Below are 27,784 nucleotides of genomic sequence, written 5' to 3' on the forward strand. Positions count from 1 at the left end.
TGAGCAGCAGAGAAGCATCGCCTTCAGCTGGCCGTAACGCAGCCGACTCATCAATAAAAGAGCACAAAACAGCATTTCCAAGCACCTGTTGCTTACTGACTTTGGAATTATAAATATGAGCATAATTTGTCTGTTAATATTATGCAGTTTTTTTGTTGGTTGGCCTTTTTTATTATTATTATTATTATTATTATTATTATTATTATTATTATTATTATTTGTAGCTGTGAGGAGTGGGGCAGGGCCGAGAGACGTGGGAACAGGAGCGAGGCCGGTGGAATGATTGGAAATGAGCAACACCTGCTCGACCCACCGGTCTCGAGTCCCACGGAGGAGATGGAAGCATATAAAACCGGAGCGACGACAGTGACGGACGAGAGAGGACCAGGCCTGGGTTTTAGTTTGGGAGTCAGTCGTCTGTGAGGGGCTGACGCGCTGTTTTGTGTTTATTTTGTAATTAAAGTTTCTTATTTGATTGTCGTGCACTTGAAATATAGTGCATGAAAACATTTTGGTGCTTTATCATGTTTTTGTGACTTACTTGGGGCTTAAAAATAACACTGAATATTATTCACACAATATCAAATTTGCATCGGTCTCATCTGATAAATACCCAATCTGGCAGAAAATGCCAGTATTGGAGCTGATACCGATACTGAGATTACTTAATCTAATTAATCACATCAAATTTGGAGAAATTACTCTTAAAAAGATAATTTAATGTCACTGTTGCGCAAAGCATCAAACAGATTTTACAAAAAGTAGGTTCAGCAAGAAAAGTTTTGTTTGTCGAATTTATTACATATGCTCTTTTGGACCATGTGAGTAAATGATGACAGAAATGTCATTTTTGTTTGGGTAAATTGTAACTTTAATAGTTTATTTTCTTAATTTTATTATTATTACTATGGAAATGTTAAATTATTTCTTTAATGAAATGATACTCTAATAAACTAAAACTGCCAGTTGGTGATGGTAAATATCTTAATGATTAAGTCATCAAGTCATTTATTCATTCATTTGAATCATTCAAATGGCTGATTCATTCAGGAGTGAAGTAAATGGTTCTTTATGAATGGTTGATTAAATGATCAGGCTTGTTTGACTTGAAGCGGGTCATCACCATCAGACCGATCGATGTGTGACATCAAAGTACTGCAAGAGCTTTAAAGAGCAGACGACTCCTTGTGCTTTTGAATCGCTCTCGCTGTACTTTGATGTCATACACCGATCGGTCTGTGTAGCACCAGAGACAATTTATAAGAGACATGCCACTTCCTCAATACAACTGTATAAGGAAAACCCGTAACGGCAAAGATGGCGGTTGTATGCACATGTCCCGCCCCTCCTGCTGGAAAGCCAATCATCTGCTTTTAAAGGTCAAGCCGGGAAACATTTAAGCCTATCGTCTGGTTCCACTGACTTATGCGCACAGTTCAGGAACCCTTGCGCATGCGTAGTAAAAGTATAACCTGTGGGGAAAAAGGCATTTTAAATCTTATTTTGAGGCAAAGTCATCAACATTTTTCAGTGATTTTTATCATATTTTACTGCTGTTTCTATACATGCAGTTTTTATGTCCCGGTGACCAGTGAAAGTGCAGTTCCAACTCATGCTCATTCATTTAAATAGGAGCCTTGTCTTGTTAGTCCGAAATAGCTGCCCGGAGGTGTTGCCAAGATGGCGGCAGAGTGGCACAACTTGCCTAAAAAGACTTTGGCAGCACCACTTCAAATCCAACACTACTGGCCAATGGTTCAATGCACCAAATGGTTCCAAATGAAATGCCGCTTGGGGTTGCTCAGGGATGAACAGTTCTGATTTGTCTTTGTTTTGGTTGGCAAAATTGAGCAAAACAGGCAACAATGTATGAAAAATAACACAATATCAACTTCGTAATGAACTGTTGTATAACACTCAGAATCACATTCACACTCATGTGATATTGCACTTAAGTCTACAGCTAAAGCTAGTGTGATATTTCTTAGCTATGTGATGTAAATATGAGACAAAATGGGAATTTTTCCCCATATCTAGAATTTTAGCTACATTTTCTAGACTCCATCACACAGTAAGTTGTTGCTCTGCCTCATATTAGTCATCAATCGACTGTATGAAATGGCAGATGATCCACATAGGTCTGGGGCGGGGCAAGTGCGTTATATGCGTTAATAATTTTAGCACGTTATTTTTCTCCATAATTAATCTAATTAACGTGTTAACTTCCTAGCCCAAGTGATTATATATGAGAATTGTTAATGATATTGCCAATATCCACACAGCTGACAGCTTTACCAGTTGTAGTTGTTGCACGAAATAGATGCTGCTTTTCCTCACTTTCTCTTCTTACGTCTGTCATTTCTAATCTCGCTCGCGCTATACAACAGAACTGTGTTTATCAGGTGTGTTTCAGCGCTACTGTGCTGCAGAGATGAGGACTGTTTGAAACTTTTTTTTTTTTTTTACACTAAAACTTTGATGCGCATCGTTTCAGTTTAATACATGAACATAGTAAATGATGCAATCACAAAACAACCAGGAAAAAAAGGCTAATTTTAAATTAGAACATGTAAATTCATGCCTAGTCACCAATGGCGACCTCAGCAAACACTTCACTCACAATTTAATACTTTTGGTTGCAATTTTTTTGTGTACTTGATCTGGCGAAGAAAAATCCTTTACGAAATTTGCAGAACGAATTAGGATCGACAATTAATTACGTATTCATAATTGCAATAATTAACATTAAATTAGCATTCTAAACCAGCATCATCAGCTCTGATACTGAAAGTGAAGAACAGTAAGAACTCTTGCCTTTCTCTTTCCTATGAAAGAGGGCTATGAGGAATGTTGTCTTTTTATTCGTGTCAGTTTTGTGTAAACACTCTGATGTGATCAGCCTGTTTCACACAGATGTTTGTTGAATTTAAGAAAGGAAGATGGAGGATATTGATTGTTCAAGAGAAAAACAGATATTTATCTGATTTCAAAAGGCCCTTATTATACAAAGACAAGGTGCATAAAGAAAAGTTTTGATTTGTCTTATATAAGATTTGTCTTTAGAGAGAGATTTTCTGTTTTTGCCATTAACATGTCAGTTGGCATCAAATGCTTTATTCTCAGAACTGTTTGTTTATAATGCGGCCATCATATTTGTGAACAGTACAAACACAAATGTTTGTGTTGTGATGTCAACTCTGCTGGCACGCATGATTTCTCATGATCTATTCTTTGGGCTTATGTGGAGGCAGAAAGAAAGGAAAGGAAAAGGCTTTCTAAAACATGCACTTCTGTGTCAAAAGTAATTTGTTTTGCTGGCAGCTGTCTCATTTTTCCTCCTCCTGTGTTTCAGGTTGTCATATCGACATGCAGGAGTCCAAGACCGATCAAGCAACCAATAGCAGTCCAGCTGGGCAGGAAGGTCAGAGCTCAGAGAGCGAGAAGAGAGTAACCAGAGAAACATCTTCATCCCCGTCAGCCACAACTCAGACACTTCAAACACCGGTAAGATCTTAAAATATGTTAGCTGATGGTTTCTTGTCGTTGTTTTGTTTCTTTTCTTGCATTGAGACTATTTCAGAAGCCAAAGTTCAGTGTCAGTAGCACTGAGCTGCACTTACCAAAAGCGTTGTGAGCCAAGTTAGACCATTAGTCTGCCCTGTACAGTTAAAGGTTCATCAAAATAAAATGTAACCGAATCATACTTGACTTGCTAGTTTTTTATTTATTTATTTATTTATTTTTTGGTATGTTCAACTAAAAATGGAAATTGTCCTAATTTACTCACCCTCCTGTCATTCCAAAACCATCTTGGGACTGCAAATGAAAATATTTTTAATATTCTAAACAAAATATTCCCTTTTTTTCCTTCAGTGAAAGTCTGTGTAACCATCTTAAAAGTCATCCATATGAATCATGCTGTGTAATCAAAGTATTTTTGTAGAGACTTTTTATATGAACAGATTTCACTTAGGCTTTTATTCATACATAAACCGTGATCAATGTGCACACATACAGCTCATCGAATATGGTAAATATTGTATATGGTAAAAGATATAATGGTAAATTTGCTACTATGTTGATTTATGTAGTTCAGTGGAATGAGAAAATAGTAAAAGTAGTGTTTAAAGGAAAGTCATATAGGTTCAGAACAACGTGTGTGAGAAAATGGCATTTTGTTTTATTTTTGATGTCGAATTGAATCGAAATTGCAGTTAAATCGGAAGTGAATTGTGAAATCTGTGCTGGTACATGAGACTGACATGTTGAAAATGTTCCAGGAAATACATTCTCAAAGTAATGAAGCTTTTATTGGTATGTCAGCATTTGTTACACAATAGGCTTGTTGCTTATTTGAAAAATTGAGCAATTGTATGACACACCCGTCTTCATTTAAAGCATTGATGTGTGCTCTGTCTCTCAGAAATAGTCCTGTTGTCACTAAAAATCTTTATGCACGCTTTTATCGGCACGTGTGTGTTTGTGTAAAATGAATACACATGCTAAAATTGTAACAGCAGTGACAAAGTCCTGCAGCTTGATGTTGAGAGACCCACACATTGTCCCGATGCCCCATGTGCAGATTCCAGATGTGTGATGTCACCTCTGGAGTATCGGCCAGACAGCTGTGGGTTCAGGGAACCGTCCTGTATTAAAACAATGAGGGAAGGCTCTCAAACGCTCCTGTGAATGCTTTCCCATGTTGTTTTCATCTCCCAAGGAGGACTGTGTCATGATCTGACTGCTTTCCCTTTTCTGTTCACACTTCTCTGTTGAAGTCTCCCATATCCGTTTGCTCGTCGTCTCCACCCTTCTTTTTGAGAAGGGGAGTTCCACAGGGCCAGATGTGTGACCCTTCAGAGGTGTAAGAGGTCAGATTCGAGAGGATGGTCCCAGCGCTGTGGATATTGTTTGCTTGCACTATTTGTATTTCTCTTTCCTTGATTTCTATCTGGAGGGCCTCACAATGGAAAATAAGACAAAAGCCACAGAGAGTGAGAGAGACGTCCTTTCAACAACTTTTGGAGCCCTCTCATTGCTTTGGCACAGCTGGGCTATTTACTTTGTGGCTGCTTCCTCCTGACAACTGTTTTTTTTTTTGTTTGTTTGTTTTTTTTTCAGAAGGTGTATAATGTTCTGGTTTTAATAAAGAACAGGTTTAGATTGTCTCATTCAAAGACTTATGCTAATGTTTTTTCAAATGTTACCATGTGATAGTCTTCAGAGGAATGTGTGACAGTATCCATTCACCAAGGGACTGGGGCTGTTAATAGAGCCAAAGGTTGAATCCTCTGCACCTTATGCACTGGCAGTGTGGGACTATCATAGCAGGATTTTCACAGGTTATTTTTTTTTTTAAATGTTGCACAATCATCACTTCATTTGTTCTGTGAGGACTTGTCAAGAGACTTTATGGCTGTGATCATTTTTATCAAACTCAAATCAATCCCATTACATAATTTGCTTGGATATATCCAGTGGAGTTGTTCTTAAAGGGATAGTTAACCTTAAAAACCAAAGCTGTTTGTATTTTTATTTACTTGATCAAAATGCAGTAAAACAGTGCTATTAAGGAATAAAGATAGTTATATAGTGTATTTATATATTTTTAAAATGTCATTTATTCTTATGATGTTAATGGTGTTTTTTTTTTTCAGTCTTCAGTGTAAAAATTATTTTAATATTCTGATTTGCCTCAGACATTTCTTATTGTTATCATATTCTAATTGCTTTATTTTTTTGTGGTTACACTTTTTTTAATACGATTCTTTGATTCAGAATAAATAATAGATACACAGTTATAATAATAATAAAACATTTATTTGAAGCATTTATTTGAAATTAAATCTTTTAGCATCTTTACTGTAACTTTGAAACGGTTTAAAGTTAACAAAAGCATTCATTTAAAAATTGATGAAAGAGCATTAGTGGAAAAATGTTGTATAGTAGTATCTTTTGTGTTTCACAGAAAAAAGAAAGTCATGCTGGTTTGGATTGACATGAGTCAATAAATACTGACAATTTCCATTGATGAATTTCCTTTTTGTTTTCCTTCAACACTGTTTTCCAAAACAACTTGAACTTTTTTTATCAGCCAGTCTTGATTACGAAATATGCTGCCTTTGCCTCTGTGTTCCTGAAAACAATGTGAATAGTCCTGGGAGAGCAGAGCAGCTCAGAAGCCAATCAGAAACTTGTTATTGTTTTTTGGCATCTTCAGGTGCTACAAGTTGCTCCACAACATCTGCAGCAGCAACCGAGTGGTGAGAAGTCCCCCAAGAGCACAGAAAAAGAGGCAGACGCACAGGTAGAGCAGTATTCTCCTCCACCCACAGCACACACATACACCTCCAGAGAACCATTTTGTTTACACTATTACACAAACCGACTTGTTTATGCTGCCTTCAACAGATCATAAAGAGATGGGGCAATCAGGGTGTTTTATTATTACACACTGTTACGATGGAAGATTACAAGTTCACTTTTATTGTGTGTAGCCTATTGTAAAAGTATTTTCTGTCATGTCAGTTAACAGATAAGGCTATATTACTGAAGAGAAATAGACAGCTGTAGAGCTTTAGCTGCAAACAAACACAATATATGCTACCCAGTGCACAGCTGCCTTTATTTATTCATCACGAATTGAATGCTTTATGCATGCATCTCGTGTGAATGTGCATGCAAGTGGTGAAACGAGGGTTCAGATAGTCAGTAGTTCAAATCAACATGCCACTATGGCAAGTGCAAGGGGCGGGATTACTAGCCCGAGCCATGTGACTGACTGGATGGTAAGATTAGGTTTAGGATCCTAGTGAGAGTGTTATTGAAGGTAGTGGGTTGGTCATCGGCGGTGAGCAGTTGAAAGAACAGTAGGAGGATACTCGTGTTCTCTCTAGTCTTCAAACATTCTGCGCCGCTCTCTGTTCCTGCCGCCCATGGAGCTATCAAGGTCTGTGAGTATTGAGATGGAAAGGGTAAACGATATAATGTTTGCTTTAGTTTGTTCAGGTATTGGATGTCAGTTTGAGTTTTATGAGTGTTTTTCAGGCAGTTTATTAAATAAATACACATTTTCTGTTTCCCCTCTGTGCTTTTATTTCTTGCATTTTTTCGTAAATTGCTGTAATTTTCTTTATGCTTTAACTTGGAGATCATAAATTTAATTTTTGTATCATTTGTTGCTGACACTGCAGAAGAGTATTGTGTTTCAGAATTGTTCCAGACTCTTTATTTTCTATCGTAAGAGGGAGTGATTAATGAAGTGAGTGACCACTAGGGTCCGTGGTATCCGATCTGACAAAGGGCTGAAAGCTTTGAATGGTCACTGGAACCTTATATTTCTGTGACTCACTTTCTTTGAGCTGTAATTTTATTCCCTGAATTACTTCTTTTTGTCTTTTTAAAGGCAGTGTTCACAGAACTGAGCTTTTTTTTTTCCCCCTCTTGTTTTTTTTTTCTTTCTTTTTTTCCCTTTGCCTTTGCAATTTATATTTACCCAGATGCACAATGCAGGAAAGAATGTTATTTTTACTTTGGGCGGGGAACCACACCAAAATTGTTCAAGGTATTGAAGGGGAATAACAACGGGCTCTATTTGTTTTGGGGCTGCTGAAGCCTGTTGATTTATGGCTTGTGTTTTCAGAAGCGATCTCTTGTTGACATGTACTCACTCACGGGGAGTTGGTTCTCTGACACACTGGCAAGAACAATAACAGCAACAAAACAATGTTTGGACTTGTCTGTAGTCATGGAGACAACACTCATCAGTGCTCACTGTGCCACCGAGAGAGAATATTTACATTAATCTGCTGGCATGCTTATGTTCTTAGACTTTGACATTTAAAATGTTTAGACTGTGTTGTGACTCGAAGGCATAGTAGTTTTTCTTTTGGAGCTTTTTCACAAGCAAATTTTTCATTTGTTTTTAGTCTGTCTGTTTTTTATAAGTTTGTGTAAATTTGTGAAATATACTGTTGCTGTTTCTTCATTAAGATATTTTTATGGAAAATCTTTCCCTGTGATGTGTGGTTATGTGTACAGTATAGACATGCGGCATGTATACAGCATATAGGCTGCCTCTTAGCTTCTGACTGCGCGTTCACACCAGACGCGACTTGCACGAATACAGTTTGAGTTTATTTGCTTCATTCGTGCGTGAAATTAACTTTGCAACAGTCTGCCAGTTGAGTTCACACAGCATTGTGATTTCAGCCACCATTTTTACTCTGATAATTATTAAAATATTACTGTTATCGTGTCATGAAATGTCATTTTTAAAGTATTTCAGGCGAGAATGTAGTTGTTTTAAACTTAAATATGCGGTTTATTTATAAAGGCAGCGTCTATTTAAAAATGTGTTTCGCTGATTTCGGAGACGAGCTCCACATGTTCAGCAGGAGCCCAGTCCTCATGTATCCGCCGAGAGCAATCTCACCTCAGCTAGTCCTTCTGACATTCGCCGCTGGTTCTGATGTCTCTTTTGTGGTTCAACATAAAATATAATTCGTTTTGGGTAAATCTAACAGGTAATCTTTGGTCTTTATTCAATTAATCTATTTCTTCCAAGTAAGATCCTTTTTATTCCTGCTTCTGTAAAAGTATGAAGAAGTATCATACAGCTCCGGGTATCCACATACAGTGACGATGACTTTGTCCTCCATTGTTGTTTCGGATTTTGACATTTCAAAGTCATCGCATACAGTGACGATAACTTTGTCCTCCATTGTTGTTTCGGATTTTCCCTCCGCTCACTACGTCGTAATCATGTCACTACTAGAGCATGCTCCTGATTGGTTAACGCGGCGCTAAATTTCGGCAAAGTTCTCATTTTTCATCTCGCACGAATCACGCTTTTTGTGCGTCAAACGGCTGAAATGCTCAATTAGTGCGCGTCATTCATGTGTATTGTGTCATTCGTGCTGAACCCGACCCGAGTGTATTCTTCTGCTGAAGAAGAGGGAAAACATTTTCCTGCACCACTTTGCAAGGCTGGCAACAGACCACCATTGAATTAAAAGTACCACGACAAAAAAAATCATATTTCAGTGGAGTTGTGAGTTAGGAATATAAAATATTACAATAGCAACAATAAAAATAAACACACTTTTGTTGCATGCAGCACACGACCAACCAGGAAAGCACTCATGAATCAGTTGCAGCAATTACTGAATTAATCTGACTTGCTTAATGAACCGCAAGTCATTAATTTTAGTCATGTTTTACTTAAACTGAACCAAGAGCTTTAAGGGCCTACTGGGTTGTTCTTATGACAACATGTAATTAAAGATACATTCTAAAACATTTTTTTTTTGAATAGATAAATAGTTATGATTAAGAAAAATATATGGACCCACTTTATATTAAGTGGCCTTAACTACTATGTACTTGCATTTTAATTAATAATTTAGTACAATGTACTTATTGTGTACATGTTTTTACATTGTACTTATATTTAAAAAACCTACATGTAATTACATCTGTATTTAATTTCTGTAATTACATTTATAATTACACTGTTGACCCATACTTTACACCTTAACCCACCCTTAAACTTACCCATACCTCCAACCCTCTCCCTAACCTTACCCCTATCCCACCTCAATAGCAGCAAAAGTGTTTTAAAATACAATATGAACACAATAAGTGCATTGTACTTATTTTTTATGTAAGTACATAGTAGTTAAGGCCACCTAATATAAAGTGGGACCAGATATATTACCATAAATAATATTTAGCTTTTATAAATATTGAAATTATTTCAGTTTTTGCATTACGTTTTATGTCACCCTTGTGCTGTGTTAAATTCAGATAAACTAGAGGTGTAACAGTATATTGTGCTGCAATATATTGCAATATATATGTAAAATTTACAAAGAAATGTAATTATGTATTATTTAATAGAATTATTCATTATAGAACAAGTGTAAATTCCTTACAGTTACCATATGAGTATGAGAATCTGAGGTCAGTGTAATGTAATAGTGCCAAGTAGGAAAAGAAGAGTGTAAGCATTCTGCTAACCATCTCCTTTTGTGTTCCATCAAATAGAAGGTTATAAAATTAAATAGTTTTTGGGTGAACTTAATTTTTTCCAGATTTACAGCCATGATCAACCCCTGTACATGCACACACACACTGTATGGGAAATCTTGTGAGTACAAGAGTCAGCTGTTATTGTTCTCTCATAGTTGCAATGTTTCAGTCCAGCAGTATGTTTATACGAGTCTGAACACAGACTTCTTTACTGGAAATTTGTGTTTGTTTGTGTTTCACAGACTTAATTATAATGCAATCTCCAGTTTTGTTTTTACAGTTGCTGTGTACCCCAGTATGTATTATTTATACGAATCTGTAAATGTGACTTGAATTATTCTGTTTATGTTTACTGTAAACATCTTAAAAGCTGAGATTGTGTGTGTGTTTGGCTTGAGATGTGGTAATTGCTAGAGGCCAAATGAAGCATGGTCTAACTCATTGTGAATCCAGTGCATTTACATTTAAAACACTCGTCTCTGTTGTGGGTATTTTTGTTTGTCTGTTTTCGTTGGTAGCATTTTTAATGTCTGTGTTTGAGCTGCTGTCAAATGAATAATGTATTTGTCTTTTTAATCTTGACTGGTTGTTTGCTTCGGTTTATGGGCAAATTAAATGGAGATAACTGAAATGAATGCTTGTGAGAGATGTTTTTCTATGGAAGCATATGGGTAGCAAAATTCATTTTGACAATGCAATATGTAAAATGGCAATGTATATCTGTATTTAAATGTACATTTTCCCATACATATGTCCAACAGTGCAAAATGAAGATTCAGTTATATAATTTATATCTTCCATTTTCTACACTAGTTTTAATATGTATGTTAAAAACATATTTAAATGCTTAATAAGTTGCAAAATTCAAATTAAATTGTATTACTCAAATTGATTCGATATGTTTAAATGTCAAAGCAGAAACTGGAGTAAAATGATCATTTAAATGTTTTTTTTTTTTTTTTTTTTTTTTTAAATACATTTAGACTTGGGTAGGACACATGGGATTGCACTTTCATTGTGATATCACATGATAATTGTAGCAAAATGCAGTGTGAATTTCAAAATGCATTCGGAGCCTCTTGAATTAAGTGATCTCACTTAGTCTGTGGAATGTTCTGTGACAGCTGCGTCTAGATCAGACTGGTGAAGTTTCATCTGGGGCAGGCAGGAGTAGCAGCGTTTTCTGTATGGTCATAGGCATCAACTGGATTGTAAACAGACTGAGGGATCTTAAGGCATGTGCGATGCTTAGGTGCCACAGGATGTGTGCTTTATTATGGGTTAAAAGAGAGGAAGGCAACACCGTGTCTACACTGGACCTGAGCAGCGTGACAAACGACAGTACTAAACCAACTGTAATCAGTGATGCTGTCTAAACTGGATGCAGTGCGATGCCACACGATGACTGTCGTATCCGGTGTAGCCATGGTGTAAGGTGGCAAGTAAATAAGTGTAGAACTGCACTGTCTGTTTGCTTATGTGCATCAATTGAATGCCTACACACTTCCAAATGACAAAAAACCTTTAATTTCGCTGCATGTGCTTCGATTCCACCGAAATTACCCAGAACAATTGTACCAGGAACTTTTTTCCGCCCAGACCTGTTGCTTTCTGCGTTTTCACCGCGGTCTAAAGTACCATGAAGATTATTCAGATAATCCGGTGACGTAGGTCTGTGCGTGTTTCTCAATACGAAGTACACAAATTTTGGACTTGCATCCAAAATTGCATTCAGACTTTGCATGCTCGATCCAGGAGTGTAATCTCCCATGGACGGGACGACGCAATAGTGGTGGGCGATACTGCAAAATTTGGTATCTGTACGATACCAAATACCTATAGGGTCAGTATTGCCGATACCGATACCAATTCGATACTTTTTACTTAAAAAAAAAAAAAAAAAAAAAAAAAAAAAAAAAAAAAAAAAAAAACCTTTTGTGTAGGGGAGTGCAGTAGGTCTTTGTCATTATTCCTGAGGTGAATGAATGATCAATTATATAGGTAATATTTTTTTTATTAATGTGTTGAAGTCCACAAAATTATTAATTCTTAGGCACTGTAAAATGAATTCTTTACAGCCTTTAAACAATAAAAAATAAATAAGGAATAAAAAAAATATCTCTCCCTTTTTTCTGGTTTTAAGAGCAAATGAAATAAAGTACACACAATTATTACTGAAGAACAAACAAAGAACAAATATACCGGTGCAATTACATTCCCTGAGCCCCCCTTCTGAATGTGCTATCAGCTTCGCTCTCACTCTGTTCGCTGCTCCTCGGCGCGTTGTGTCAGTGAGTCACGTGACGACACAACGACTCACAGCAGAGCAGCAGGAGGGGGCGGAGTAGCAAAGTGGGCCAGGATGTGAAAGCAGCGTTAGTTCAGGATTGTAGAGGTACGAGCAAAGTATAATGAATGTAGATGAGAGATATTTAAATTAAATTATCGATTAAATTACAATTGTATCGATCCGATACCAATACCAGTGTTGGCATTGATGCTAACGATATTTAGATCGATCCGCCCACCCTTACGACGAAAGTCTGGAAATTCTGAAAACAGCACGGACCTTTATATAACTGTTTTTTGTAGAAGCATTTTTTTACATTTGAAACTAGCTCCTCATGACTACACCACATTGTTCGAGATGCTGCAAAAGACACAGGTGCAAGTGGAATGCACAAAACATGGTGACATTAATTTTTAAGTAAATGTAATGGGCGATATATTGCGTCACCAAAAATAATTGAGGTCATGTACATATATTGTGCGATAAGTCGATATATTGATTGTTGCGCCAGGCCTATTAATGGGGAATATTGACCTACTGTGTGTCTTGTTTCTGAACCCTGCCTTGAAATAATGAATGACAGGTTGGGGGCGTGATCAGCTCAGAATGCATTTTCAAATCCACATCGACTAGTCTACACTGATCGTATTATTGGATTGAGTATTGAATGAAAATGCAATTCAAAGCTAATTAATCCTTTGGATAACTTTACAAAAAAATTTGTACAACTTCTAATATAATATTTCAACCTTTTATTCATTTTCAACTAATGTGGTTGAAGTTTTTACAGTATACAAAAATAAAGAGGCAAAGAAAATTATTTTACTATGGTAAATATGAGTTTACGATAGCGTTTACAATTAAACCGCAGTAGTCACAAATTTACAGTTGTCTAAGACGTCATGAAATGTTCTTTAGCATCACAAACCATAAAATGTAGTCAGGGTTCTGCTATGGTTTAGCATGGTTTCCAGAGATCTGGAGCTGATTTGGGGTAGCTCGGTGGTTTGTGACTGTTGTCTTTTGCTCGCTCAAGTTCATTAATTCCAATGTAGGTGCGCGGTATGCGCTCTCCTAATGGAAGTGACGCGGTCGCGACGCGCATGCGAAAACAGGTGCATCCGCACCGCATCGAGTTAAAAACATCTCAACTTTTCAGAATGCCGCAAACGCACCGCGGGTCATGTGACAAGAACTAACCAATCAGCTTCATCCTTTCCCGTAACAACGTTGCAAGCTCAGCTAAGATGAAGGAACAGCTATACATATACATCATATGTACATATTTTAAATAAATTTAGTAGCAGAGCTACGGCAAGTGATTTTTAGTGCTGCAAATCCATTTATCCTTTGCTGAAATTTCCGCGTCTTCATGGAGAGAGCACGTCATGGTTGCTTAGCAACAACAGACACCCCAGGGGTGCAACTGCCCGAGCGCTTTGGAAAGAAGGCGAAAGCGGCGCTCCTAGCGTTTTCCACGCGTTTTTAGGCGCGATATGAGAACAACCCCTAACGCGTGTTCGAAACCAGCGCCAACACACTTACTTTATCTTTTATCTTATCCTTACTTCAGCTGCTACGGGTGATCATACCAATAACTTGTAATCTTTACAAGAATATCAGAATCATGCAATGAGTAAATCTGCGTTTTATTGGACACTTAATAATATCACATCAGTTTGTTCCATCACATCTGCAGCAGAGACCTGAACCAGGAAGTTGGTCACCAGATCACACGGTAACCAGTTAAACCGTAACACCGGAGAGCGCCAGGATGTTTTCCTCTGAGGTGCTCATGCATCGCAGTTGTGGTGCCGTGATACACCATTTTGGTTTTGCAAAGGGAACAAATTGCCATTTTATTTGTCCTGTTTAAAGTATTCCCATACTTTTGATAACCGTGGTCTTCCTTTTTTTGATAGAATGCCACTTTCTCCATTCCCAGTATGCCATTACACGAGATGTAAAAAGTGTGACGTGTCGTTGCAGCACTAATACAGAAATACATTGCTATTCCACATATTGCATTGCAGTTTTGTATATTTCCTTTTCAAAATGAATTTTGCTACCCATGTGCTTCCATACTTTTCCAGTTGTAGGCAGATGGGTTTGTCCTTGCATTTTATTAAGGACTGTAAGCATTGTGGTTTTCAAAATTGTTTGTGTATTTGTTTACTTGGTCTTGTTGATGTTGACTGTCGAGGCCCAGAGGACTTGGAAACTATTCCCTGAATGTCTAAACAATTAAATATACAAAGAGGTCTGGCATAGTGCTACTCTGAAAACAAGTGAACCACTACAAACAGATTCCAAAGTGTTTTGAGTGCTTGTTTTTTCACAAGGTGTGCAGATGAAGTCATGTTCAACTTGAAGTCTGTCAAAACCATTTTGAAGAGGCTATAAAAAAATTATTAGTATCGTCATCCTACATCTTGACATTGTCAATATTGCATCAGTTTCATAAAAACAGTGACTTTGGTACCAAATCAGTACTTCAAATAAAAAGATTATGACACCTAAAGAGTGTCTGACTTAATTCAATAACTACACTCTTATTTATCTATTTCCGGATGCACACTCATACCTTGTGGTGTTCTGGCTGTGTGTACGGATGATTTAAAATGTGTGTCTTGTTATTAGTGAAAGCACAGTCAGTTTTGTCTTAAGTGAATATAAATGAGCGTTACAAAACCTTAGGTGTTTGTCAAAATATTGGAATTGTACTTAATATCTTGCTGTGAAAGTGCAGCCTAATTGACCTGCTGCTGTACATTTATGTTGTTAATACTAATTACTGGAAATATTTAAGAATAAGAGGCAACTGTTCCCTGCATTTTTCTGGAAACATTTGTTATAGTAACTTTATTAAAAACATTACGAGAGAGAAAAAAATGCACAGCTAATTTTAATCACAGACCTGCATCTCGGTTAAATTCTGACAGTGCTAAATTAGTATTATATAATACATTAACACTAATAATTAAGACTACAGCAATAATTGATTACCTTTTGGTAATTTACTTTTATCCTTATCTATTACAGACTGTAAAATTGGAAAAGCTTGAATCAATGGTTTTTTTTTTTCTTCTTTTTTTGTATAAGTATTTTAATTATTATTTTACAATGTAATAAAAGCATATTAGATTTTGTTACAGTGTTCTGATAGTCCTGACATTTCACTGGTATTGGTAGCAGCTACTACATTTTTGGTATCAGGATAAGCCTAATAAACATTTACTGCATGTTAAATAATGAAGTGGCTGTATGTGTGTATGTCTAGGTGGCTGTATCAGTGGGGATGATCACTCCTCAGACCATCACCTCTCAGCAGATGCAGCAGATCCTTCAGCAGCAGGTCCTGAGCCCCCAGCAGCTCCAACTGTTACTGCAGCAACAACAGGCCCTCATGTTACAGCAGGTACATACACACATTAGTGCGGTGCAGCTTCGCATCTGCAGTACTGCAACAACAATAAAATATCATTTAGTATAGGTCAGGGCTGTGGTCCTCAGTTACACTCCCATATAATCTAAAAATTTGAATGCCCAGATTTCAGATTATTAATCAACCTGGTCAATATATTACTCCCTCACTAGTGTGTAACATACTTGTTTTCGGTGTAAATGTTTTCTCAGCAACAGCTTCAGGAGTTCTATAAGAAACAGCAAGAGGAACTCCACCTGCAGCTCCTGCAGCAACATCATGCTGGGAAACCCAGTAAAGAGGTAACAGCATCACAGTATAGCCCAGAGGACCATTGGAGCCATTTATTGCAATCTGTGCCAGATTTCCACTTGCCACATTTATGTCTTTTGTTGGCTTTGTGCGACTGTACTGCGAGTGAGCGAAGACGCCAGCTGTGGAGTCTGCAGCTTTACTCACTTGAGTGAAAGTACCAGCTGTGCGACGATGCTATGAATGAATGAAGAGACGGGCAGTGACTGTACTGGGAGCGTCAAGTGTCTGTCTCTGTATTCCTTACAGCAGGTGATGGCCCAGCAGATGGCTATACAGCAGCAGTTACTCTCCGTTCAACAGCAGCACCTGCTCAACCTGCAGAGACAGGGCCTGTTGTCTGTCCCGTCAGCTCTCACCAGTACACTGACCCAGGGTAAGAACCCCTTACTTGGGATGCTCATTTCACTTAATTTTCCTGAACGACAGCCGCTATCAATATGTGGGATATTGAAATCACTTTTGAATGAGTGCTTGGGTTCACTTTCACTTCTCGATTTCGAGATCAGGCACACTCTGTCAAGCACCTCTTACAAGTCACATTGGTTTCAGAGGTTAATGGGACATTGAATGGAGAAATGAAATCATAGATATAGAGGTCTTATTAGTTTTCTAGTGATCTAATGAAGGCAATGTCTCACTCACAGGCTTGATCCCTGCTGAGCTTCAGCAGCTGTTGAAAGAGACGGCAGATGCACGACAGGAGGAGAAGAGTAGAGGAGACAAATCCCCTTCTCCTCCCAAAACTCAGATCCTCAACCACCACTCCAGCACTAATGGACACCATGTGCACCGACCCAGCTGGAGAGACAGGTACTTCATCATCGTTAAACTTTATTTTCTTTTATTGCATTCAAGCATGTGCCATTTATTTAGCTCTTAAAAATACTTAAAGTCCCCATGAAATCACAATTAACGTTTTTGGGTGTTAGTAACAATATGTTAGTCTTAAGGTTATCTGCTACAAAACAGTGACAAAATTCGCATTAGTATATATAAGCAGTTCGTCACTTCTGCCTAAATGGCTCAATGATTTTTTTGATGTCACATCGTACTTCATCTTCTCATCAAATCTTCTGACCAATCAAATGCTCTCTAGAATCCGAAGTGCCCACCCCCCTGCACTACTGTATTTTTCGGACTATAAGTCGCACCTAAGTATAAGTCGCATTAGTCCAAAAATACGTCATGACAAGGAAAGAAACATATATAAGTCGCATTGGACTATGTCGCATTTATTTAGTACCAAGAGAAAACATTACTGTCTACAGCCACGAGAGGGCGCTCTATGTCTTCAGTGTAGGCTACAGGAGCACCGAGCAGCATAGAGCGCCCTCTCGCGGCTGGAGACAGTAATGTTTTCTCTTGGTTCATTTCTCTTGGTTCATGTAATAAGTTGCACCTGACTATAAGTCGCAGGACCTACCAAACTATGAAAAAAGTACAACTCATAGTCCGGAAAATACGGTATATATAAACGCTGAAGCGCAGGCTAAGATCTGTTCACAGAGTGTTGTATTTTCTGTACAGTAAATGGCTCGTAGTGCACAGTGTAAGTGAGTTTCATATTGAATCTAGGGGGTAATCTATTAGACTTTGGCTGTCAAATGCGGCTTTACTGAGCTCAACGGCTCTATCCCGAGCAGATATAAACGAAACGCTATTGGCTACTTTAAAAAGGGGGCGGGGCTGGTAGATATGTCCCACCCTCACTTCCTGTTTCAGTTGAAATTACTTGACCACATAGAATAATGCTGGGTTTTTCAAGGCACTTCAGGGGACCTTTTAATATTTTCACTCGATGCTCACTCGCTCCTAATGGTTAAATTTGTGCATACAATAGTGAATTGAAAACAGGAAACTGACCAAACATATCCTATATTAGATTAATCCGATGTGCACAACATAGACATCATGCATCTGCACAAAAAAAATCCAAATGCACGAGTTAAATTGAGCGTGATAGTCAGAATGAGTAACTAGTTGTTAATGCACTCTTCCTGTAACAACACGCTGAAATGCCAGCGAGTAAAGCACAAAGAATTTACCACATTCTGTTTCAGTTGTGTTCTCGTTATTACTTTATATTACAGATTGACACTACACATTTTACACTAACTGAATTTTAATGATCAAAGTGAATCTAGGCATTACTGCAGTGCAGACATTCAAAGCCATAGTTTTAGAGCATACCAACCAATAATACATCAGGGTACAGCCAGAATGTTAGCTTAACCAATCAGAAATAATGCGAACCAGTAAAATATTTGTTGTTTGGAAGAAATTACTTTTAAATCAACCAAAAAAAATAAGACTGTAAAGACATTTGGTTACAAAACGTTTATGTTCGCATAATGCTCTTCTTTTAAACTTTTGTTTATAAGAAATATTAAGCAGCTGTTTTCAACATTGATTATAAGAAATGTTTTTTGAGCCACAAATCAGCATATTAGATTGATTTCTGAAGCATGACAATTGCTGCTGAATATTCAGGTTTACATCCAGGAATAAAATGTTTATTTTTATATTTAATGTATTAAAATCTATACAACAAGTTTATAGTGACAATTATATTAGGGACAAAATGGTCTGAAAATGACAAGATTATAATTTTCTTAGAGAGTATTTCTCTCACTGAAATGTAGTATTTGATGACTAGTCAAACCAGTCAGTTTGTGGGAGGTTCCTAATACAGTATGTTGTATTGGAAGAATACTGTTGACAAATGTCAGGTGTCTTTAAAGGCATTTGTCTTTGTGGCTGTGTGAAAGGTGACAGTGTCAATGCATTCCCTGTGGGCCTTTCTTCATATACACACTTGAACACTCCTCCATCTCCATGTTTGTTGAGGTCTAAACCTGTTTGTCTATATGTTTCAGGAGCTTCTTGTTTGTCAGACGCTCTTGACATGTTGTCAGTCTTTAAACACTCACTGTGTGAACAATGTTGCTGCATGTGGATATGCTTGAACTTGTTTCCAAAAGTGTGTGAAGTGGAGAAATAAGGGTTAAGAACCAGCAACCTTCTAGATCCCAAGCCCCAAGTCTTAACCACACTACACTACCCTGTTAACAGAAAATGCTCAGATTACAGTAGGTGCCATTGTGTCCTAGCGTTGCATTGATTTGGTCTGTATTGTCAGCAGAGCTTTCTTATGGCCCGCCTGTGATTGTTTGCATGATATTGGTGGAGGGTGAGAGCTCAAGGAGTGTGTGGTCAGTTTCATATGTCATGTAAACTCCTGGCCGCCAGAGAGACGCCTGCAACTAAAACCTTAAGTGCAGCCGCTGGCACCAGAGAACAAACCCTTCACCCCTTCTAGAAGACCACAACATGCGGGCATTGTCTATCCATCTCTCCTTCTGGCTTACTGAGTGACATGCAAACACACTTTCCCACTGATGGATTGAGGGTTGAAATGTAATCAATCCTTTAAAATCTGCCATGCTCTGCCATTTTGATATCTATACTACTGTAACGCTGAGTGCTTATTCTTGAGAGGTGAGCATTTGACATTGGGCTGGGATCGTCAGAGCCCCATCTGCAAGAACTAACGGTTCATTGCTCATATTTGTTTTATTGTGTCTGCTTGCTAGCTTCTTTGGTTGTTCAGATTCTTATAAGGATGGAAATAACAAAGTCTGTTTTAATTTGTCAAGTGTGAGTCATCTGCCTAGACTGGGGTTGTGTTCAAGCATTGAGAGAGAAAAGATGCCCTGCTGTTGACGCTTTCTCTTTGGTTTGGTGTAAGGGAAGGAATCTGCTGGCAGAGACACACAGGGCTCTCTTAGGCAACAAAAAGGAGAAGGTCTGGGGTCAAAGGACACAACCTTGCCTGATCCCAAACAAATAAAGCATTCTTGGCATTTTTGTAAAATACAAAAATAAATCACTTTCTCAAACAGTCCACTGTTTGATACAAAGTCCTCAACATGTCCAGCTAGTTTTTCAGCTGCTTCTGACCGAAGAATAGAGCTTTATGAAAATATCAAAAAATGCATAAAAAATGCCACACTACTACAGTTCGAAAGTGATGTTACAAAAGATTTCTGTTTCAAATAAATGCTGTTCTTTGAAGAGAATCCTGGAAAGAAGTTATCAAGGTTTCCAGAGAAATGTTAAGCAGCACAATTGTTTTCAGCGCTGGTAAAAAGAAATCAGTACATTAGAATATTTGAAGGATTGAGACACTGAAGACTGGAGTCACAAGAATAAATTACGTTTTATAAATTAGACATTTTTTATGTTTTTGATCAAATAAATGCAGCCTTGGTGAGGATGAAGCTTCTTCCAAAAACATAAAATCTTGCTGATCCAAAAAAGGTAGTGAAAAAATACTTCAAATTTACAAAAAAAAGAAAAGAAATAAAAAACAATCGGCTGTACAAACAAATATTACCATGTGGAAGTTCATTATCGTTATTTTTATCACATCATAGTAATTATGCTGCATTAATAATGCAATAATAACTCAAACAATCTAAAATAGAGCTGCATGAGTAGTTCTTTAACGATACTGCACACTCTGCGATTCATGCCTTACAACAAGATGCATCACAATATCGAAATATTGTGATTGAAAACAAGCCTGTCAAGTGGAAAGAGACACCGTGGAAAGCATGAATCTGCAGTATCAGGTGCAGTCTTTCTTGCAGTTTGCTTCATCTTTTTTTCCATAGCTTACTCTTAGAAGCATGTCTGACCACAGTGAGAAAATCTGGTTTCAGAATGAATGCTAATTTTCTTCTTTCTTTTAAAGTAACTGTAGGAAATATTTATTAAAATAATGCAAATACCTAAAAATCTCAATTGCTGTATTGAAAGGCTGATGCAAAAAGAGGTGAAAGATGGCAAATGTTCTAGACGGTAGAGAGAGAGATGGCTCATAAACAAATTAAAATGTAGTAGTGTGTTTGGGTTGAAATGGAAGTAGCAGAGCCCTGTTTGTCAAATATGGTGCGTTTCCATTGCATGGTATGGCACGGTACGGTTTAATTTTGGGGGGTTTTCCACTGGGTACAGCTGTACCATTACTAAAATGTGATGTGTAAGCCCTGCTGGTCACTGATTGGCTGGAGAGAATCATCACTACCTGCGTCATTGAACTTGTGATACGAGACACCAGACCTGCTAGATTTAAATCAGCACAGACAGCTTATTATCTGACGCAACTTTATTTTTTATTTTTTTTGAATGAACACCATTGATTTGAATGAGCGCACCTTTTTTAAACAATCAAAACATGGTTGCTTTGTGGTCTGTTGAGGAAGTTCAGATGTTCCTCTCGTTGATAGCCGAGGAGCGGATCCAGAGAGAGCTTGATGGGGCAGTGCAGAATGAAAACGTTTTTCAGGAGGTCGCTCAGCTCTTGGCTGCGACGTGTATAATACCACCCACTTAAAGTGGTACTAAACTGCAGTGAAAATGCAAGGCATGCCAGGCTGTGTCATACCACGCTGTGCAAAGCGCCAATAGTTGCACAGTATCACAACATTGTCCAGCACAATACTGTACTATTGACCTTTAAAAAAGTACATGAGAGGAACGCTTCAGATTGTGCATTTATTGTCTGTTTTTGCTTCAGTTCTCAGGAGAGTCATTCCCAGAGCGCCCATCCTTTATACAGCCACGGCGTATGCAAGTGGCCAGGCTGCGATGCCGTGTTCGGAGACTTCCAGTCATTCCTCAAGTGAGTCAGCAGCTCTCGTCCTCTGCGTTTTATAATGCTGTTTGTCCTGTTTGCAGATCTGAGGAGAAGCTGTAAGCAGCTGTAATCTAATTATCATTTCTGAGTGTGCTTGCTGCCTTTTTTACAGCTCATTTTATGTGGCTCTTTCCCTTTCACTCTTTTCACTTGTTTTTTTGTCCTTATTCACTCCTTCCACTGTCTCAAACCTCCAATTACTTGTATATATGTATATTCCGCCCATGTCTCTTTATTTTCTTTCTGTTTTCTTCTCTCTTTCCCTCTCTTTCTCTCTCCCCTGTGGCGGTGCAGCCGTGGGGCCCCTCAGGGTTGAGCTCAGTGCACTGATAAACAGAGTACCCATGGTGATCCTGGCCATCCCTCCCAAAACAAACAACAGGAGGATGTTTATCTGTGCCCCCTCCACTGACCCTGACCCCTGCTCCCAGTCCGAGGCTCCGCCCTGTCTATTGCCACAACACTGCCTTTGTTCCTCAGCTCAGGCACATTTGCACTATTAACAACATGTTCCAAACTATCACATCACACTGAGATTCACGTGCCGCAGCTGAGGATGAGGCACGTAGCCTTTGTGATAAGCATTTTTCATTCATTCTCAAATATGATGATGCTGTAATCTGGACAACTGCATGACTTGAGTTTTTCAAATTGTCAGAATCTCCCTCTGTTTATTCAATAGTAAATACAGTACTGTATTGCCAAGGAGACTATTTAATTAATGTATGTTCTCAAAAGCAAGGTTTGAGTTGGAGGGATAAATAATTTTTTTTGTTGTTGAGAGATTTTTGTTAGAGGAGGAGTTGTTTGAGGAAGTTGGTTTGATGAAAGCCTTGCTCAGATTTTCTTTGAACACAGCGCCCTCTACTTCTCAGTAGTAGTATTGCATCCTGTACATGTGTGATATATGATCAGATCATTATTTTGAATTCGTTGTTTTTAAATATTTATTCAAACTCGTTCACATTGCATGTTTGGGAGTAAAAATCTGAGGTAATTTTCGTAGCAATATCCACTAAAATATATTTTTTTTAGGAAATTAATATATTTCTTCTGCCACTGATGCATTACAAATGCTATAACTGGGTTTTTTTTTTATCAGTGTAATGTTAAAATAGTTTTATTTCCAATAAATGCTGTTCTTTTCAACTTAAATTGTATTCAAAGATATACTCAAAGTTGTGGTTGCTCAAACAGTACAAATGATTTGCTTAAAAGAATCAAACTATATAAATGTAATATTGCAGTATTCTCCTGATTAAACTTGGTGTTGGCAAATAAAACTAGACTTATATTCTTAGTCAACTTTGGGCAGGATAAGGCCAGTTTATTTATACATCACATTTCATACACAGTGGTGATTCAGAGATCAAGAGAAAATAAACTTGAAAGATGTGTTTTAATGACTATGTGTTCCATCTACTGAACGTCTGTATGTGTGTGTTGTGTTTTTCAGGCATCTGAACAGTGAACATGCTCTGGATGACAAGAGCACAGCACAGTGCAGAGTTCAGATGCAGGTGGTTCAGCAGCTGGAACTGCAGGCAAGGCTTTACACACACTCAACACAATTGCTTTTGCGTCCGAACGGAACACAGTTGCGGTTTTTGATATGGTGCATTTAATTCTGAAGACATGTTTGTTTTCTGCTTTGCATGTAGTTGAACATCCTGCTCTAATCTGAGCTCTAATCTTTTTCCTGTTCTGTATGTACACATAAAGAAAAACCATGTGAACGCTAGACAACAGACAGCTCCAGTTTTATCAGTGCTACATCTCTGTTTTCTTTATGTTTGTCAAACAGCTCGCCAAAGACAAAGAACGTCTTCAGGCCATGATGGCCCACCTCCATGTCAAGTCTACTGAGCCCAGACCTGCCCCTCAGCCAGTATGTCACTTTATTTGCCATTTGCTTAGTTCTGAAGATACACTTAATATTGCTGGTGAAATAATACACATTTTTTTTGGTTGTTAGGTGAATCTGGTGTCCAACCTCACACTTGCCAAAGCAACCGTTCCCAAAACCAGTCCCTCTATGAGTCTTTCCCAGAGTGCCACAGCCCCGTCTACACCCCTCACATCACTCCCCCAGATGCCCTCCGTCATCATACCCACCAGCCTGCACAGCATGGGACCCGTCCGCAAGCGCTACTCTGACAAATACAACATCGCCATGGACCAAGGTAAGATCCGTGACCTCTGACCCACAGTCAGTGTAGTGCAGTGATCCGGGCTCTACAATGAGAATGACCCGAAATCAGTGTGAGAGAAATGTGTGCCTCTGGGAGCATCATCTGCCCAGTACGGTTATTTCAACCTACAGAAAAAGAGGATCCTGCTCTGTCTTCAGTCTATATGTAACATGATTTCAAATTTTAGCAATTATTTTTTCACAAAAAAGAGTAAAAGTTCAATACAAAAATTAATTTGCTGTGTATGCAGAAAGGTATAGGTCCTATGCGACTGTAAGTATAATAACTTAATAATAACTTAGTAATAAAGTAATAATGTACAAATAATAATAATTTGTATTAATAAAAAGAAGATGACCGTAAAACTTCAAATAATAGCCGAGTCCCAAATAGACACCTGTCTCTTTTAAATGCCTGGTGTGATGACGACAGGTTTGGGTATATAAAGGCCGGTCTCAAATAGAAACCTGGTCTGTTTTTTTAGTATCGGGTTGTATTTGATCTTCTGAATCCTGTCAGATCGTCTGTTCTATGTTTTGATTAGATTTCACGTGACAGACACAACAACAGTTCATGAACGACTCATGGCAACATAAACAAAGAGGTTAACGAACTTTCTTTTAGTCTTCAGTTTTTCTTAATTCTCTCAATACCACCATGGAGACAAAAATAAAAAAAAGTATGATTTGACATTTAAGCTGACAGTTGTCAAATTTGCCGAACAAAATTCGGGCGCACGCGTGTGTGTGTGTGCGCGAGGGAGAAAGAGGAGATAATATTTCATTAACTTTGGGATGTTATCCTTAGGTATGTGGCCTGACAGTAGCTTCTGGTGGAAGTGAGGATTACCTTATCCATTGTTTCAAAGAGGGAGAGCCGTGCGCATCTGGGCGAGAGCTTTAAGTGCAAGGCAGGCAGAGTTAGGAGAAGTGGAGGAGAGTGACGTGGAGGAGGAATTCGCCAATGAACTTGTAATTGAGGATCGCGGGGATGATGATAGTGATGAATAGAGTAATTTTCTATCACATGATTGCAGTTGTTTTACAAGGTAGCCTTCATTCTTTCTTGTTGATATGTTTCGGGCAACAAGTTCATGCTCGATGGATTTTAGCAGTAACTTATATTGTTCTGCCCATTGCTGTCACATTGTTTCGTTTTTTATGCTGCCAATAACCTAAGACATTTCTTACCCTAAATTATTTGTTAAACACATTCGTTTAGGGGTAACTTGTATTGTTCTGCGCATTGCAGTCACATCGTTTCGTTTTTTATGTAATTTTTTTATGCTGCCAATAGCCAAAGACATTTCATACATTAAATGATTTGTTAAACACATTCAAATTAATTATTAATTATAAATAAAATGTAATATAATGTGGTAACCTCCTTCTGTCATGCTTGAACATCTCAAAACTAAATTAAAGGCCTGTCTCTTATAGACGCTTGTCTCAAATACAAGCCGGTGCAGTTCGGTGATTTGGGTAAATAGAAGCCCGGGCTGCTATTTGAAGTTTTACGGTACTAGCATCTCAGCATATGATCTTTAATTTTTTGGATACAGAACAAATTAATTACAAATGACAAATTAGTTTTTACTCTTTTTGGAAGAATTTATTTCAACATTCATGCATTATTTCTTTCTTCGTAAATTAGATTTTTGTTTATCTGTCTCTCTATAATATGCATGTAATATGTATTTATGTATGCATTAAGCTTAAAGTTACTTCTTAGAAAGTTGCCATTTAAAACAAACTTATATTTTAAGTTTAGAAACTCACAGCAAAAAACTGTTTCCAACCTGTAAAACAATTGCACAAGCCTTTCTTTATTTTATGTCCGCATACATGGAAACCCTATAAAAAAAACAGAATTGCTTTGATAAATGAAGTGTAACTGACAGCACCCTTCTTCTGTGTCTCATAGATATTGTGCAGAATAAGGAATTTTACCTGAGTGCTGAGGTCCGGCCTCCTTTTACATACGCAGCTTTGATCAGGCAGGTAAGAAACCATCATCGAGGTCTGCACTATCATTTCTGATAAGACGGCCATCAAGTAGGATTTCTGAACAAACTGGAGGTGAAGTTTAGTTAGACGTTTATTTGCATCTTTCATCAGCTGCCATATGAGATACATGTTCCCCTTTAATTTACAGGCCATTTTGGAGTCTCCAGAAAAGCAGCTAACACTAAATGAAATCTACAACTGGTTCACGCGCACATTTGTGTATTTCAGACGCAATGCTGCAACGTGGAAGGTAACTGAAAGATGGTCTTGAATGATTTCCTGTGCCTTGGATCAGTTTGTTAACTTATTCTGTGATCTCAGAATGCAGTTCGCCACAACCTCAGTCTTCACAAGTGTTTCGTACGAGTCGAGAATGTGAAGGGGGCCGTTTGGACTGTAGACGAGATGGAGTTTCAGAAAAGAAGGCCACAGAAGATCACTGGGTAATTTCAAATCTCATTGCACTGATTTAATTTGCACAGATTGCTCTGAGGTCATTGTTGTTAATGACACGGATGTCTGTTTCTTCAGATCACCTCTGGTGAAGAACATCCAGTCCAGTCTGGGACAGAATCCCACCCTGTCTTCTCTGCAGGTATGGAGTCAATCATACACAAGCTACCATTTTAATAGTTTGAGATTGGTACGATTTTTTACATATTATAAAATGTCATTTATTTTCAGCATCATTACTCCAGTCCTCAGTCACATGATCCTTCAGAAATCATTCTAATATGCTTGTTTTTACTGTCACACTTTTGATCTATTTAATGCATCCATACTCTATTTTTTGGAATGGAAGTGTATTTAACTTGTATGTAATGTCAGTGTTATTTTCCATGGTCTTAAAACATTGTTACTCCTCAGGCAGTGATGGTGGACAGCAGTCTGCCCCTATACGGCTCGGCGTCCATGGGAGCGTCCAGTCTGAAGGCTCTGGCCAGCGCACTGCATGAGGACATGAGTTCTCACGATCATGACGAAGGCTCCCACAGCGACTCCAGCCTGGAGCTGTCTCCTGCGCCCACACTGTGAGTCCACTCTCCTGCCTGTCCGACATCACATCTATCAGCCAGGCTTATTCAAAGATTAAAAAAGGCTTTGAAGTTATTTTTAGATGGGGGAAGATGCCCTCTTAAGGTCAAAGTGCATTTCCTTTTAGAATGTATAGTTTAGCATGTGCAGGATGATAATGATGCATCAACATGTCCGTTATTAGGGGAAATAAATAGAAACATTTGCTAAATTAATTGTCATAGGACAAAATTAAATATGCACCGATTGACCGGCCAATGATCGGAATCGGCTGATTTTTCACATGACCAGCCGGGCAGTTTCACGTCTTGCCGACCGCGAGCCGATCCTTTTATTACCAGCAACGTGTGTGAGAGAGAAAGCACACACAAAGTAACTCACAGAAATGTATAGATGCATACTGCAGTAAAAAAAAAAAAAGTTATTTATAAAATGTGATTTAGGTAAGCTACATTATACGGCCATGATGTTTCCCCAAATATCAACACGACTGCAACTCGACACTGTTTTATAAAATAGTATTTCAGTAAACAAGAAGTTAAAATTATAAGTGACTTAGATTTGAGACAAAATATGATGGTTTTTGCTCAGTTTGGCTGACGGAGATGGTTCCGATTAAAGCCCCAGCAGAACTGTTGTGTCTCTGAGCAACACACAGCGGTGTTTCCTTACTGAATAAAGCCATGTTTTTTGAACAAATGAGTCAGTGATTTAGTGGCCCATTCATAAGACAGCACTCACTTGCCTAATTTCTGAATGATGTAACCATTTGAAAGATTCTCTTGAATG

At 38.1% G+C, this 27,784-nt stretch overlaps 1 protein-coding gene across 4 annotated transcripts in view; it reads left to right on the top strand.

The window, feature by feature from the left end:
* Positions 1–27,784, top strand: part of LOC128012145 (forkhead box protein P1-B-like) — a 44,383-nt gene that overhangs the window by 13,227 nt on the left and 3,372 nt on the right. Inside the window, exons 2-16 of one of the 4 annotated variants that reach the window (XM_052595190.1) lie at positions 3,353–3,504; positions 6,221–6,307; positions 15,603–15,740; positions 15,959–16,048; positions 16,308–16,434; positions 16,706–16,871; positions 21,643–21,747; positions 23,219–23,306; positions 23,567–23,650; positions 23,738–23,945; positions 25,878–25,954; positions 26,109–26,210; positions 26,282–26,403; positions 26,492–26,555; positions 26,828–26,991. In XM_052595190.1, the coding sequence (XP_052451150.1) occupies positions 3,367–3,504; positions 6,221–6,307; positions 15,603–15,740; positions 15,959–16,048; positions 16,308–16,434; positions 16,706–16,871; positions 21,643–21,747; positions 23,219–23,306; positions 23,567–23,650; positions 23,738–23,945; positions 25,878–25,954; positions 26,109–26,210; positions 26,282–26,403; positions 26,492–26,555; positions 26,828–26,991 (1,760 nt within the window). In that variant the 5' untranslated portion in view covers positions 3,353–3,366. Of the gene's footprint in view, positions 1–3,352; positions 3,505–6,220; positions 6,308–6,559; positions 6,954–15,602; positions 15,741–15,958; positions 16,049–16,307; positions 16,435–16,705; positions 16,872–21,642; positions 21,748–23,218; positions 23,307–23,566; positions 23,651–23,737; positions 23,946–25,877; positions 25,955–26,108; positions 26,211–26,281; positions 26,404–26,491; positions 26,556–26,827; positions 26,992–27,784 lie in introns of those variants that run through there. The other 3 variants (XM_052595191.1, XM_052595192.1, XM_052595193.1) reach the window with 3 other exon arrangements.

The sequence above is a fragment of the Carassius gibelio genome, chromosome B23 (genome assembly GCF_023724105.1).
Source record: "Carassius gibelio isolate Cgi1373 ecotype wild population from Czech Republic chromosome B23, carGib1.2-hapl.c, whole genome shotgun sequence".
Lineage (NCBI taxonomy): Eukaryota > Metazoa > Chordata > Actinopteri > Cypriniformes > Cyprinidae > Carassius > Carassius gibelio.